At 42.9% G+C, this 14,365-nt stretch overlaps 1 protein-coding gene across 1 annotated transcript in view; it reads left to right on the top strand.

Annotated features, from left to right (window-relative positions):
* LOC130472753 (fer-1-like protein 4) overlaps nt 1–14,365 on the top strand; it is a 77,046-nt gene that overhangs the window by 41,837 nt on the left and 20,844 nt on the right. Inside the window, exons 25-33 of the mRNA XM_056844170.1 lie at nt 195–329; nt 2,149–2,322; nt 3,214–3,330; nt 4,688–4,849; nt 5,511–5,679; nt 6,427–6,596; nt 9,212–9,343; nt 10,725–10,773; nt 11,374–11,480. Of these exons, the coding sequence (XP_056700148.1) occupies nt 195–329; nt 2,149–2,322; nt 3,214–3,330; nt 4,688–4,849; nt 5,511–5,679; nt 6,427–6,596; nt 9,212–9,343; nt 10,725–10,773; nt 11,374–11,480 (1,215 nt within the window). The remainder of the gene's footprint in view (nt 1–194; nt 330–2,148; nt 2,323–3,213; nt 3,331–4,687; nt 4,850–5,510; nt 5,680–6,426; nt 6,597–9,211; nt 9,344–10,724; nt 10,774–11,373; nt 11,481–14,365) is intronic.

Below are 14,365 nucleotides of genomic sequence, written 5' to 3'. Positions count from 1 at the left end.
TTTGCTTCGGGGTTTTTTTAGTCCGTGGCAAAACAGAAGCAAAATCTACCGTGATAAATGCCCCAAACCCTCCTTCTGCTATGATTGCTATTTTTAATGTATGAGAAAAGGTGCATGGGATTGTGTGTCACATCTGCTTTGGCTCTAAGTAGTTGTTTAAACAACCATACTCACTCTGATTTCTGTTCATTCAGATCATGGAAGAGACATTGAGCCCAATGTGGAATGAATTGCTTCTATTTGACCAGCTCATTATTGATGGAAAGAAAGAGGACTTGAAGACAGAGACTCCAATTGCTGTTATCAATATCTTTGACTACAATAAATTTGTAAGTTAGAAACTACTTAGCAGATTTGTGTGGCTACAACTGCCTCTTTGCAATGGAATGTTTGTTCATTTTCCCACAAGCAGCGGCCCTCACTTACCTGGGGCCACGTTTGGGGCCTGGGGCCAGGAGCATGGAGTAGAAGGCTGTACTGCCATCTCCACGCCAATGGCATGGGTCCTAAGGGGATGGGCCTCAGCGGCAGCATGGTTAACACATGGCTTTTCTGGGAGGCTGGCAGTGGGGAGGGTTGGGAGGCCCTGATGTGAAGGGTCTGCACTCTGGTCTGTTTGCCCACCTTACTTAGCTGGTTGACCACATGGCCTCACCTTCTTGGCCCTCAAGCCCTCTCTCCCACCCACCCTTTCTCGTTTGGGTTGTTACAGGCTGTTACCGCACTTGTATTCCCAGCAATGTATTAAGAGTTTGAAAATGTTATTAAAAATACTGTTCGCACTTTCTGTGTATTCCCACCGATGTATTAAAGTTTGAAAACGTTATAAAAAATACTGTTCGCACTTTGTTTGGCCCCTTTAGCTGTGAAGATGTCTTCCAACCATTTATAAGCCGTGGTATCCAAAAACCCTTTTAAAGCGATGTTTTTTATAACATTTTCAAACTCTTAATACATCGCTGGGAATACAAAGTGCGGTAACTCCCACAGATTGCTTTTCAGTTAACTGCCTTTGTTCCTATGCTTCTTTGTCACAGCTAGGCTGGTGGTTTGGGCTCTGGGACAGATCCATTGGGAAGGAGGTGGAGCCCGTGAGCCCGCCTTCCCCATTTCAGGGACTCCCTTAAGGGATCTTGGGATAAAACCATTCAGTGGCATATTGAGCTCGAGGGCTGCTGGCTGGTGCTCTCCACCAGGTGGCAAGGGAACCACGCAGTGGCTTGAGCCCATGTGGGATCCTGAAGGCTTGCCACTCCTTGATTCCTTCCACTCACTCCCCTCATTGCCTCTGAGTCCACAATAGTAATTTCTAAATAGTTTGAGAAACACCAGAAGAAATATTGTAGGTGACTCAGCAGACTTCCTGTAGCAGATGTGAAAGGCAAGGGTACAGTGACTTGGAGGTGGAACCAACATACAAGCCTCAAACATAACCATCATCCTATAAAACTGCTCCTAAAAGTATGTTTAGTGAATATGGCAGTAATTCTAAATTGCAAGAACTGCTGATTTATTTATAGCCCAAACATCATTTCCCCAACTATCATATTGCAATCAGGGTAATAACAGAAATTCTGACAAGCAACTTCAGGGAGGAAAAAAGTTAACAGGCTGCTTATATTACTTCTTTGACAATTAAAACTAGCCATCTCTTCATGGGTCATTCTTTACTCTAAAGAGCATCTTGCTTTGCATGCATGAAGTCCCAGGTTGAATCCCCAGCATCTCCCATTGAAAGAAGCAGGTAATAGATGATAAGGAAGACCTCTACCTGAGATCCCGGAGAGCTGTGGCCTTAATATCTTTCTTGTGTGGGCAGGAATTTGGACGACCAGGCTGGGTAGCTAAAGTAATGGGAAGGCTGGAGTTGGCTATCATAATGTATCCAGTTTTGCATATACTTTGCATTAGGCTTCAAAGTACCTAGGCAAGACTGTGGGACAATAGAGTCAGAGAGCTAGGAGCAACTCATTGGGATACTGTTGGGGTTGCTAAAGTTAGTGTGAAATGTCCATCTTTGACTTGTCCATTGGTGGGCTTGATGGCCTGTATGGCTCCTTCCCACTCTATGATTCTATGACTTTGATGGATAATCTGCATCCTAAAATAATGTTTTTGCATTATGTATCTGTTCCCTCTTCTCCCTAGGGCTCCCCAGAATTCCTTGGCCGAGCTTTTGCTACTCCACAGGTGAAGCTGGTAGATGAGCCATACAGCAAACCTGGACTCCAGTTTTTTGATATTTATAAAGGACATAGAGCAGCTGGGGAATTGATTGCCGTCTTTGAGCTGATCGAACTGGATTATAGTGGCTACTTGGAGGTAAGCAGAATCTGGACCCGTGACACAGAGGAGGCACATGGCTGATTGATGGGCTATGGCTGATTTGCTTTAGGATGCTCTTGCTGGACAATAAATGTACAGTAAATCATGTTTAGGAGCCCTGTGGCGCAGAGTGTTAAGCTGCAGTACTGCAGTCAAAAGATCTGCTCACGACCTGAGTTCGATCCCGACGGAAGTCGGTTTCAGGTAGACGGCTCAAGGTTGACTCAGCCTTCCATCCTTCCGAGGTCGGTGAAATGAGTACCCAGCTTGCTGGGGGTAAAGGGAAGATGACTGGGGAAGGCACTGGCAAACCACCCCGCAAACAAAGTCTGCCTAGTAAACGTCGGGATGTGACGTCACCCCATGGGTCAGGAATGACCCGGTGCTTGCACTGGGGACCTTTACCTTTACTAAATCATGTTTATTAATTACATTTACCATAACAGATGTACTTGCTTTTGTCATGTTCCACTGGTGGAGGAGCTTTAAGGGCAGGTTCTCAGTGCACTGTTGAGCAGGGCTGGACTTTGATGGAAAATTTTGATCAGGACTTTGCATTGAACCAGGACTCAGATTGCAATGTTGACAATCTCCAGGTTCAAGCCTAGAAACACGTGAAGTCAAAAAAATAAAGAAATGTGTGCCTCTGAGCATGTACCAAGTGTTCTTCCCTCACTACTGAATAATCACAGTCAGAGCCCATACAGCTGGTACTATGGGAAAGAGTTTCTGGATCAGAAGTTCTGATTCCCAGGGGGATGAGATCTGACACCTTTGATTTCAGAAATTAAGCATTGGTTATGATTGTGATTGTTGGCTAAACTGAACTTATGGGTGGATAGTTCTACTTGGCTGTGAAGCAAACTATTATACATCTCTATTGTCCAGCCATCAGTACCTCAAGATGTTGAGCCCAAGGAGCCAGAATACCTAGGAGATCCTAGATCTGGGCGATTCGTTATCCCTGAGGGAATCCGACCAATTCTTAAGGAGTTTCGCATAGAGGTAAAATGATACCTGCTTCTTTCTTAAGAGTTTTCTAGTGAATAATTTCTTTTAACATCTGTTTGTATTTCAAGTTGGTTGGTGGGATGGAAATATATTCTCATTAATGGTAATTAATATCTGCTTTTGTCAACTTCCTGATGCACAAATCATAGTTAATGGATTGTAGGATCTAAAGTAAAATCTCCACGTTTGTTTCTGATTGTACTCATGCAGCACAATAGGTGTACCATCTGTGGTGAAATGACACCTTCTCCCACAGGTAACGTCTGTGTAAACATGACACTTTGGAAGATAAAATGTTCAGTTTTCATTCTGTTAATGCTTGAAGCCTAGTTTACTAGCCTTCTAAGTTGTACAATGGTTGCAAAACAGGTTATTCTGGCCTTCTTGCAGCCTGGCTATCAGTTAGGTTAGGCTACCAAAGAGTAACTGGCTCAAGGCCACTCAGAGAGCTTTACAGCACAGTGGGGATTTAAACCAGGGTCTCCCAGATCCTTGTCCAGTGCTTTAACCACTACACCAAGCTGGCCTTTTCATTGTTGGTGTTGTATTGTGCTCATTCTGCCTCACATTCAAAGCCTAATTTGGCCCAAGGTACAAGGAAAAATTCTTAATCTGTTCTTAATCTGAAGAAGGATAGATTATTTATAGTTTCATCATTCCACAGTGATACCCTTCTAAACTAATTGACTTCAATGGACTTGGAAAGATGTAACTTTACTTCAGAAGGCAATGTTAGTTTCCAGAACAACTAAACAGACATATTTCTAAAGCTTCCAGTGGTGGAAAGAGATAAAATGTTGGTGGAATAAGACTAGAGATGATAACTCCTCATTGTGGTCCAGTGACGTAAGATCTGGGACAGCTGGGTAAATACCACATCCCCGTGGTAACACAGAAGCACCCTGGGGTCCGTTTTACTACACCATCCTTGTAGCTGGCATTACAGGTTACTGAAAAATTTAGGAAGACCTAGATTAATTGGCCTGTTTTGAAACATTTTTCACTTTAAAATTTCCCATTTTATTCCTTGCGTTCTGTGTTCTGATAGAAGTGAATGGGCACAATGGGTTGTGAAGACCATCTCAGGACAGAATATGCTGGGATTAGGACTGATTATTCATGATTGCTTTCTGGAATTTAGGGTTCAATAGTTAAGAAATCTAGTAGGAACAGAATGCCATCAGATTTAAATTCTACTTCTGAAACAGGATCATTGACAGTTGTTTAGCGCAGAGTAATTTAAGTTGCAAACAACAGAGGACAAAAGTGAGAAGGTGTACATCATATTTGCCTCTCTCTGGGTTTCTGTTTGTGCCCAGAGTGGGCAATTATTTTGCCTCCTATTTCTCAGATCTTGTTTTGGGGCCTGAGAGACTTGAAGCGTGTGAACCTGTTTGAAGTTGACCAGCCACAGGTGATCATAGAATGTGCCGGGAAGAAAGTGGAATCAGAGGTGGTAACATCATTCAAAGAGAACCCAAATTTCACTGAACTTGTCAAATTTGTCGATGTGGTGAGTGCAAACTGGAGAGGGATATGAGGGACAGATTTCAAAGAACAGATGATGTTATTGGTAGTTTCCCCCCATATGCTTAGCAGAACAGATTGAAGCAAAGTACGGGGCTGACTGGCAGAAACTTGTTTTGCTCTCACTGAATTAGATCCAGTTGGAAATTGTCCTTCTTGCTTCTTCTGTCAGTGGAGCTGCACTGACACAAGAGGAAGGAGGGAATGACTTTGCTCCCTTCCCTGTCTTCACTGCAGCCCACTGACTGGAATGGCTGTGACTCCATCCAGCTCCTGTGACTCTGGGAATCCATGTTCCTGTGGCTGAAAATGGCTGCTAGGGGGAGGGAAAATGGAGATGATCTACAATCCTTATTTGAGCAGATTCCTGGATCCAGCCCTCTATATTTTTAAAATGGATTTCTGAAATCCCCTCCATTAAGGAACCTTAACTGCGTGAATAGAACCATCTGCAACTATCGTACAATTCAGAATGACAGGGAGAGTTTAGAGGAGAGCTGTGTGCCTCTACTATTGTACTTTCAAAGTGTTCCATAATGAATAGCCTGTTGCCTTTAAAAGCTTAATTTGCAATGAACTGGGTAATCTCTGAAATGCATCAGTCTTCTACAATTTAATTTGTGACTCTTTATTGGCCTCTTTCGCAGGAGCTCCCAGAGCAGGTATATTTGCACCCACCCCTCAGTATTTTTGTGGTGGAGAAGAGGGCTTTTGGTCGCACTGTCATGGTGGGAACTCACATAGTGTCACATATTATGAAATTTGCTCCTAAAGAGGTAGATGAGTTTGAAGAGGAGACAGACAACCCACCCAAAAGTGAGTCTTTAAAATCTAAAATGTTTTGGGACACCTTTGGATGAAATGGGATAATATGACTATCATGATGGTTGAAGCATTCTGTTAATCGGCATCAGGATATGGAATCCCGCACCTAATATCAGATTACAGCTACTCCGCTGTTCATTGCCATATCCAACTTCTTATCACCATTTTGTCAAAAATCACCGGAGTTGCAGAAGATCAATGAGCCCAGTGCAGAAAATATTAAGAACAGTTACATCCGGGCAGCATATTATGAAAGAAATAATGGCTTGGACCCACCAAAGCATTTCCGCAGATGGATTTCCACCTGCAGGGCATAACTTTCCCCCCTTTTGCCGCAGCTCAAAATGCTCTCTGAAATGCTTCTTTTTGGAGTCCCCTATAGGGAAGGTGAGAAAGTCACACTCCTCAGGCAGTAATACTTCCATCTGCAGAAGCACTTCAGTAGATCTGAGCCAATATGTTATAATACAGACATTTAACGTAAGAAGGTCATATGGGCAACCGGAACTTTGATATTTCCTGAATTTGCAGTATTACTATCAGAGCCATTTGCTTGAAGGATTATAGGTACGTGTGGACATATAGAAATTACAGAATTTTGAGATGAATCCAACATTCTCTAGCTAATTAAAGGAATGTTATGTGTGGGTGATAAAAACTGGTTGATATAGTAGAAACAGTATGTCAAGCTTAAACTTATTTTCCTGGTATCTATATATGATCTGTATTCTGTTTTAGCACGGAAAGCCTCAGCTCGACCTAACATCGCTAAAACAGTGCGGAACCTTGGTGCAGTGGCTGGGAATACTGTGATAAACATAGGTGCAACGGCTGGACAGACAGTAATAAATATTGGTGCAGCTGCTGGTGACCTTGGTAGCAAAGTAAATCCCCTTAAGCTTGTAAAGGTAAGTATAGGGAAAATCCAAACGTACACCAATTCTGCTATTTGAGAAGAAATCTGCTCATTTGAAGTAGTGAGTCTAGATACATTTTGTAGAAAGTGGTTTTCCACAAAGTTGGACTATCCAGAAGCTTAGTATGCTCTATGATGGATAGACTTATTGAGTGTAGAGGAGAAGATATAATGTAGAAATTGGGTCAGTCCCCTATACAAAAGAAGAAATGGACATAAATCCAACATTAAAAACTGTAACACTCAAAAACCAATGGGAGAACATTTTAATTTTACAGGTCATTCCATTGCTGACCTAAGAGCAGTAGTCCTCAAACAAAGAAACTAAGTTCAGAACAATGGACCCATGCCCCAGGTTGAATAGGGACTTAGGATTCTTATCTCACTACAGATGATAATTTTCTGCCCCCAAGCATTTCCCCCCCTGCTCTAATCAAGCTGATTACAATATGCATTGTACCTTTGCATCCTTTGCAAGTGTTCTTTACAAAACTCCTCCCACCTTCTTACTGGAATAAAAAGGACTCAGAGATCTCAATGGTCGTTTATGCATGGTTGGTTTGTCTCACAAGTCTCCCGCTATTTTCTCTGTTCTCTGCCGGGGTTATGCATGATGTTCTCCTCCCTGGGGCCTCATCTTGCTTCCGTCCTGTGACTTCCCTGGGTTTTCCAATCCCTGTTTTATCTCGCAATTAGGTTTTGTGTCAAGACCATCTCAAGCACTGGTAGGTGGATAGTTCAGCTGCGGGTCAATCTTCCCATGTCCTGACACACCCCCCCATTCTTCAACTCCTCCAACTCTTCCTTCAGCCAGCCTTCAGCCATCCCCTATACAATGCCCAGGAAGCCATACCGGAGACCGAGGCGGCCATGGCTGCCTCCTCTGGGTGCCCTCCATGGTTTTTTTCTGCTGCTCTGATGGAATATTGATATATCATCAAATCATCCAAAATACTAATCAGAATCGCAGAGAGAGGCTAGGATCATGTGCTCTATGATGGTTTGCTCTTCCCCCTGCATTTGGGTAATGAGTTATCCACGAGGTGGGGGGAGCAAGTGTATGATCCTAGGCTCTGCTGCCTCTCTCTGTGATTTTGATTAGTATTTTGTATTATTTGATGATATTTCGATATTCCATTAGAGCAGCAGAAAAAAACAACCCTCAAAGGGCACCCAGAGAAGAAGGCATCTTTTTTAGTCAGTTTCAGCAAGTGTGTGTGTACAACAGAGAATCTCCCCCCCACCCCGCCCTTTTATTTTGTGCAATTCACAGACTCAGGGACAAACAGAGAACCTCCCCTCAAATACCATCCATTCTGGTCAGTTTCAGAAGTGTGTGGCCATTTATGCAGGGTCAATTTTGATGCTCGCTCAAAGCTCTTTTTAAAAATGTGACTTTTAAAATGCCTATTTACGATACCTACACAAAAGGAGAAATTCCACCACCCCTACTCGCCTGCTCCTTCGTTCCTTCATTAGCCAACCACTGTTTAAATTGAGGGCGGAAAGGTATCAGCTGGATATTAGGGGAAAAATTTACAGTAAGAGTTGTTTGACAGTGGAATCAGCTACCTAGGGAGGTGGTGAGCTCCCCCTCACTGGCAGTCTTTTAGCAGAGGCTGGACAAATACTTGTCAGAAATGCTCTAGGCTGATCCTGCATTGAGCAGGGGGTTGGACTAGATGGCCTGTATGGCCCCTTCCGATTCTATGATTCTAAGAAAGGGACAAGCCAGGGACATAATAACCATGCATAAAAGGCCAATTTCTACTCTTCTGGCATCTGATGAAGGGAGCTTTGACTCTCAAAACCTTATACTCGGAAAATCTTGTTGGTGTCTAAGGTGCTACTGGACTCAAATCTAACCTTTTCATCAGAACTTTTTTGAAAACTTTCTTAGGGCAAGTGGACAAAGAGCTCTATAGTCCCTGAGGGGCAATGCTGGTTAAGGAATTTCTTCACATTTCCTACACTTGATACACATTCAGATCATATTTTTATGAATGAGTAAAGCATATAATTCTGCATACTTAGTGATGTTGCATACTTTTCATTAATGTGAAATTGTTATTCTTTTGACAAAAAATGTGCAATTGAAAAGACACTGAAGAGTGCCGTCAAAATGATAAAAGCACTTTCCCTACAAATGGAAGTGAAAGTTTGGGCCTTTTTAGTTTAGAAAAACATAAATAAAATTATCATTGGCGGAGACAGAAAAAGATATCTCCTCCCTGTCTTACAGTCCTAGAAATCTGGATCATCCAATGAAACTGCTTGGCAGTGGATTCAGGGCAGAAAATGAAACTATATAATTAACATGGAATTGACTGCCTCAAGGTGGGGTGATGCTCACTGGTCTAGATAGTTTTAAAGGGGGATTCAACAAATACAGGATGTGAAGGATAGGTTTACCAATGGGTAGTAACGACGATACTAAATGGAACCTATATGTTATGAGGCAGTATACTACTGAATAGCACCTGTGGGAGAGTGAAAAGTGGGATGGGGTGCTGCTGGATAAAAGGACCTGAGGTTTAATCCAACCAGGCTTTTCTTATTTTTACTCATGTCCTTGGTATGTTGACTTCCTCTGTTCTTTATTCTTAGGCACCTCTGAAAAAAATCCCCATTGATAAACTGATACCAACAAAGGAAGAATTTGAGGAGGAAAAGCCTGATATGGAAGAACTGGATTGGTGGTCTAAATACTATGAATCATTAAAGGAAATGAATAATCAGGTAATGAATTGCTAGTTCTGCTATAACATACCCTATTTTACTGTATTTACATTGTAATGTGTGGGGCTGTGAATAGGGCTGCCAGCTCCAGGTTGGGAAATATCTGGAAATTTTGGGGGTGGAGCCTGAGGAGGGCAGGGTTTGGGGAAGGGAGAGCTTCAATGGGGTATGATGCCATAGTGTCCTCCTGCCAAAGTGGGCCTTTTCTCCAGCTGAACTGATCTCTGTCACCTGGAGATCTGTGTTTTCAAATCTGTGATAAAAAAGGTCTCTGAAAACATGGGCAAAATGTGGGGAAAGGCAAGGGGAGAACGAGGTGACCTCTGACAGTTGGAAGTGGCATGCATAATCAGCACAAAGACCCGAAGTTGTTGAAAGGATGACAGTGAGTGAAACAGCCATGCATAAAAGAACTAAGTGATAGCTAGCACCTTAAATTGAACCCTTTTAACTGATCAGTAATCAATGGAGTGTCTACAGAAATGGAGTGATATGCAGATGACAGCACATGACAGCAGCCAGACTGCAGCATTCTGAACCAACTGTAGTCTTCGAGTTGTCTGTAAAGGAGACCCACATAGAGTACAGTAGTCTAGCCTCAGAGTAACCACTGCATGGGTACATGTGCCGAGTATCTAGTGATTTTTGGTGCCGTGTACATTAAGATGCATTCTTTTGTAGATTCAAGTGGAAAAATGTGTTTGTCATCAAGCACAGTGGTTTACAGTGCAATCCTAAGCAGAGTTTAACCTTCTATGTCCACTGAAGTCAGTGGGTTTACAAGGGCATAACATTGTTTAGGATTGCACTGTAGATATGTGAATTTCACTGTCTTACAGTTTCATTTTGCTATCTTTTTGAACTTTATACAACCAGACTTTTACTCAGTAGGCAGGATCTATTTTTTACTAAACAGATGCATGTTCATTTGCAAGATACTTCTTTGACCTATCAAGATGTATGATAGTACATTTGCATAATTATATTAATAATAATGCTTGTGTGTATTGGTCTGTTTTGAATTATTTTATAAGTAGCTCCTTATTTTGTATTTATTATAATGTATGAAATAAAAAAGAAAAAGGCAAAATAATGCTTGTTGAGCTTCTAAAAAGCTAGGCACCATGCAGAACATGTAAGACACTTACTACCCAACCAGGATTAAAATCAAATATAGACAACAAAAGTCAGCTAGAAAATAGTTAAAAACTGGAGGAAGAAAAAGAGAGTGCTCGGAATGTTCTGTTATAACATATGCTGTCTATACAATCTGTGTCTTTTGCCAGCAAAATACAATTGGCCCAGATAGCAGAAAATTTGCTAAGAAAGTGAAATGGTAGAGACTGAATATAATAATCTGAATTTTGATGTCATTTTATAGTCCCTTAGTGATGAAGAGGATGGTGACAATGATGACCCCAATGATCCAGGTAAGTTCTTCGTACAGTAGATACTTACCAAAACAAGAACTCTTCAAATTCACTCTGCTTTTAAATAGCTCCATCCTACAGCTGTGTTTTACATTGGAAGCTGTGGAAAATTCCAGGCAGCTTTTGAAAAATCAAATCCCTTTGCAGGTAGAACAGTGGTGATTTTGTAATAAGCTAGTTTGCACATGGACTGATCGAGCAGATATGATGGATACGCTAGACACAGAGTCAAGCACACAATCTGGCAATGCCTGATTCTCAGCAATGTCAGTTCAGCCTCCCACAACTGGCTGTCTCTTCAGAAACCTCTCAGGAATTCTGCCAGCCAAAACTAAAGTGCTTCCTTCAAATTTCCTTGTACTCTGCACAAACTCCAAAAGCCCTTTGCTCTCTGTGCGCAGCCTAATAAGCACCATTCTGCAAACCTCCCTACCCCTTTCCTTCAGTTTATAGCCAGCTGTCCTAAATGGATAGTAACATGAGTTTCAGCCAGGTCTGTGACTTTACTGATGGTTATTAAATGCCACTGTAGCCAAAAGAAAATGATATCTTTATTGAGTAAGGTAGAATATCCCATTAATATCTCAGTATTATATTTAGAAGGAGGAAATCTAAACGTTGCTTCTCTGGACGTGGATGTAGACGATGACGTGATAGTTGAAGTTGAGCCAGTTCGTCCCAAAAGGAAACTCATAGCCACATTAAAGGTAAGTTTTAGAGGGTGGAATCCTTTCTTACTCTATCCATAGGTAAATCCCATTGAGGGCAGTAGATAGTGATTACGCCTCCTGCCGTGGAAGTAAGGGGGACCTGGTTGGAGTAAGGGGATCTGGCTGGCAAGGCCCCCACTAAGCCAGGCTCAGACTTATCAGAGGAGGACCCAGATGGGCTCCAGAGATAATGGGTCTGCGCAAAAGCAACCCAGTGGAGATGCAGTGCCAGGCTTGCAGCCCAGGCTTCATCTCTTGGGCAAGAGCATATGCCAGTGGATGTAATCCTTTGCAGGATTCTGGCCCCAGTTGTGCCTTGACAAGGTGAGTCCCAGGTGCTGCCTCCAGAGAAGGTGGGACCTTTCATCCTATTTAAGCCTTGGGCTGGGAGGGGAATCTCGCTAAGTCAACCACTTTGCAGAGTTTCAGTTCTTGTTCTCTAGTCCTTATGCCTCAGACCCAGGCTACCCAGAAAAACCATTCTTGCTGCTGTGTCTGGAGTCAGAACAGTGGCTGGGGGCTGCTCCCTGGGGTGGCAGACTAATGCTCTCCCCTTCAACAGCTTGGCTTGCACAATGAGACTGGTGGGATGGCAGCTGTGGTGATGGAGTTAGAAATGTGTGCACGTGCTTAGCGAGAGTAAAAAATAAGGAGGCCTGGCCAAAGAGTAAAACTCTGGTTGGAAAGGGATCAGACAGGGAAAAACAAGAGAAATTCCTGAATGTGACTAAATTAAACTGAACTTATTTGCTCTTGGATCTGTTTCTTGAACACAGCTCACTCTCCCAATGTGAGGACACATGTTCCATTGTTAGCCGCCACTGTTACTGAGCTACTTGACAAACTGGATACCTGAGTTACTTGGGTGGAGAGCTTTATAGATGTGGGTCATTGTCCCTCCCCTTGTCAGTGATTGGATTCCCCCTTCTTGCCAAAGATGGCAGGACCAATCCTGCTACAGAGTCAACTTGGGATGGGGAACACAGGAAGAAAAGAATTAACTTTGTTTCCCAAAAATATCCATTAATGACATGGCTGATTGCTTGTGAGTTAAAACACCAGGGAGAATGGTCTGAGCCAGCATGGTGTAGTGGTTAAGAGAGGTGGACTCTAATCTGGAGAACCAGATTAGATTCCCAACTCCTCCACATGCAGCCTGCTGGGTGACCTTGGGCTAGTCACAGTTCTCTCAGAAATCGCTCAACCTTACTTAACTCACAAGGTGCCTGTTGTGGAGGAGGGGGAAGAGAAGGTGATTGTAAACCGCTTTGAGACTCCTTTTGGTAGAGAAAAGTGGGGTATAAAAACTAACTCTTCTCTTTCTCTTCCTCTCCAAACTCATCATAAAACTACAAAAATCCATGGGATTCACAGGACCATGAGATTTATTACATTTCTAGTTTCAGTGTTCCTTGCCATCCTTGGCTTTACCCACCCACCTGCTTTATATCCCAACTCCATTCTTTTCTTTTTAAAATTAAAAAATACAAGTTATTTGGTTCTGTAAATATAGTGCTTCTCTTGTACTCTTCTATGCAAGTGTTATATTTGATTTTTTAAAGAAATGGACAAATTGAAAATTACCATGCTGTCTGTCAGAGTTGTTATCTCTCCCTTCCTCCAAGGAGTTCATGATGGCATACCTGAATTGTCCCTCCTCCATTTTATCCTCATATCAATCTTGTGAGTTAGATTAGGTTGAGAAACAATGACTGGCTCAAGATCGCCCAGCGAGCTTCATTGCTGACCAGGAGGCTTACTGCACCATTAATTTACTCCAAATTATTAGCGTGGTCCAACTATGTGGCTTGGCTGCGCAGTCAGATTTCCCCCACGCACCTTGGCTAAATTCATCACTGTATTTACAACTGCCTGTCTGCAATTTCCCCCGGGGAGGTCACATAATTCATGATGTCATGGATTTAATTTTTTGCAAATTTCACCCCGGCAGCCGGCAGCCGGGGGACTGCATCTCCACTCAGACCCCCTGCTGTCCCTATAAAAATGTCCACAAGCACATACAAATTGGGACAAGTAGCGTGAGAAGCCAGGCAGAACTTGTATAGGGTTGAGCGAGGGAGACTGCAAGACCAAGCAACTCTCTCCTGTTGCTGCCACCTTCGTTTGAAAACTGCAGTCCCACAGTCTTCTCCGAACTCATTTAATTATAATAAACACTGCACAAAGTTGCTGGTGTGTCTGCAAAGCTCCTGTCCTGGAGGAATCCCTGCTCAGACAGCTTGCATAACTGCTCTCCAAATTTCTCTGCAACTTTTTTTTTTAGTTCACTTTAGGCACAGTCGGGTGCCTGAGGGTTTATTTTTTTAAAAGCTACACTCAAAGCGACAAAAGACTCCTCAAAGCTAGAAATCATTCCCATCTTACCTTGGGGATATTGCACCGGGAGGAAAATGGGGCAGGGGGGGAGGGGGAGAGAAGAGAGAAGAAACTGAAACAATCATCCTACTGCGGCCAGAACAAAAGCAACAAGTACAGCCTCCTCCGTAACAACAGAAACAAAAGAGACTGGCTGGAGAATGGGTCGCTTCTTTGCAGGCTTTAAACACCATGCTTGACATCCTGGTTCCTTTTTTAAAAGGAAGAGGAACAATCCAACATTACTCCAAATGCATTAATTTTTTTAAAAAGGCTCAGAAAATGGCCACCGGAGGGAAAGGGGAGGGGACATGGGCTACACAGTGGGTGTGGAGGCAGAGGGGCGGGGAAATAAACAGCGTCTTAAAGCTATCTGCACCTCAGGGAAAGCCATCTGGGAAACGGACAAAGGAAAAAGATCGCCTTATAAGCGTTTCTGGAAACCATGTGGATTAAGCGACAGTGAAACGGTTCCACCACCAAAGGGAGGGGGTGTTGCGATCATG

This window comes from Euleptes europaea, chromosome 2, assembly GCF_029931775.1.
Source record: "Euleptes europaea isolate rEulEur1 chromosome 2, rEulEur1.hap1, whole genome shotgun sequence".
Lineage (NCBI taxonomy): Eukaryota > Metazoa > Chordata > Lepidosauria > Squamata > Sphaerodactylidae > Euleptes > Euleptes europaea.
The sequence above is the reverse complement of the archived record's forward strand: the minus strand, read 5'-3'. Positions and strand labels throughout refer to the sequence as shown.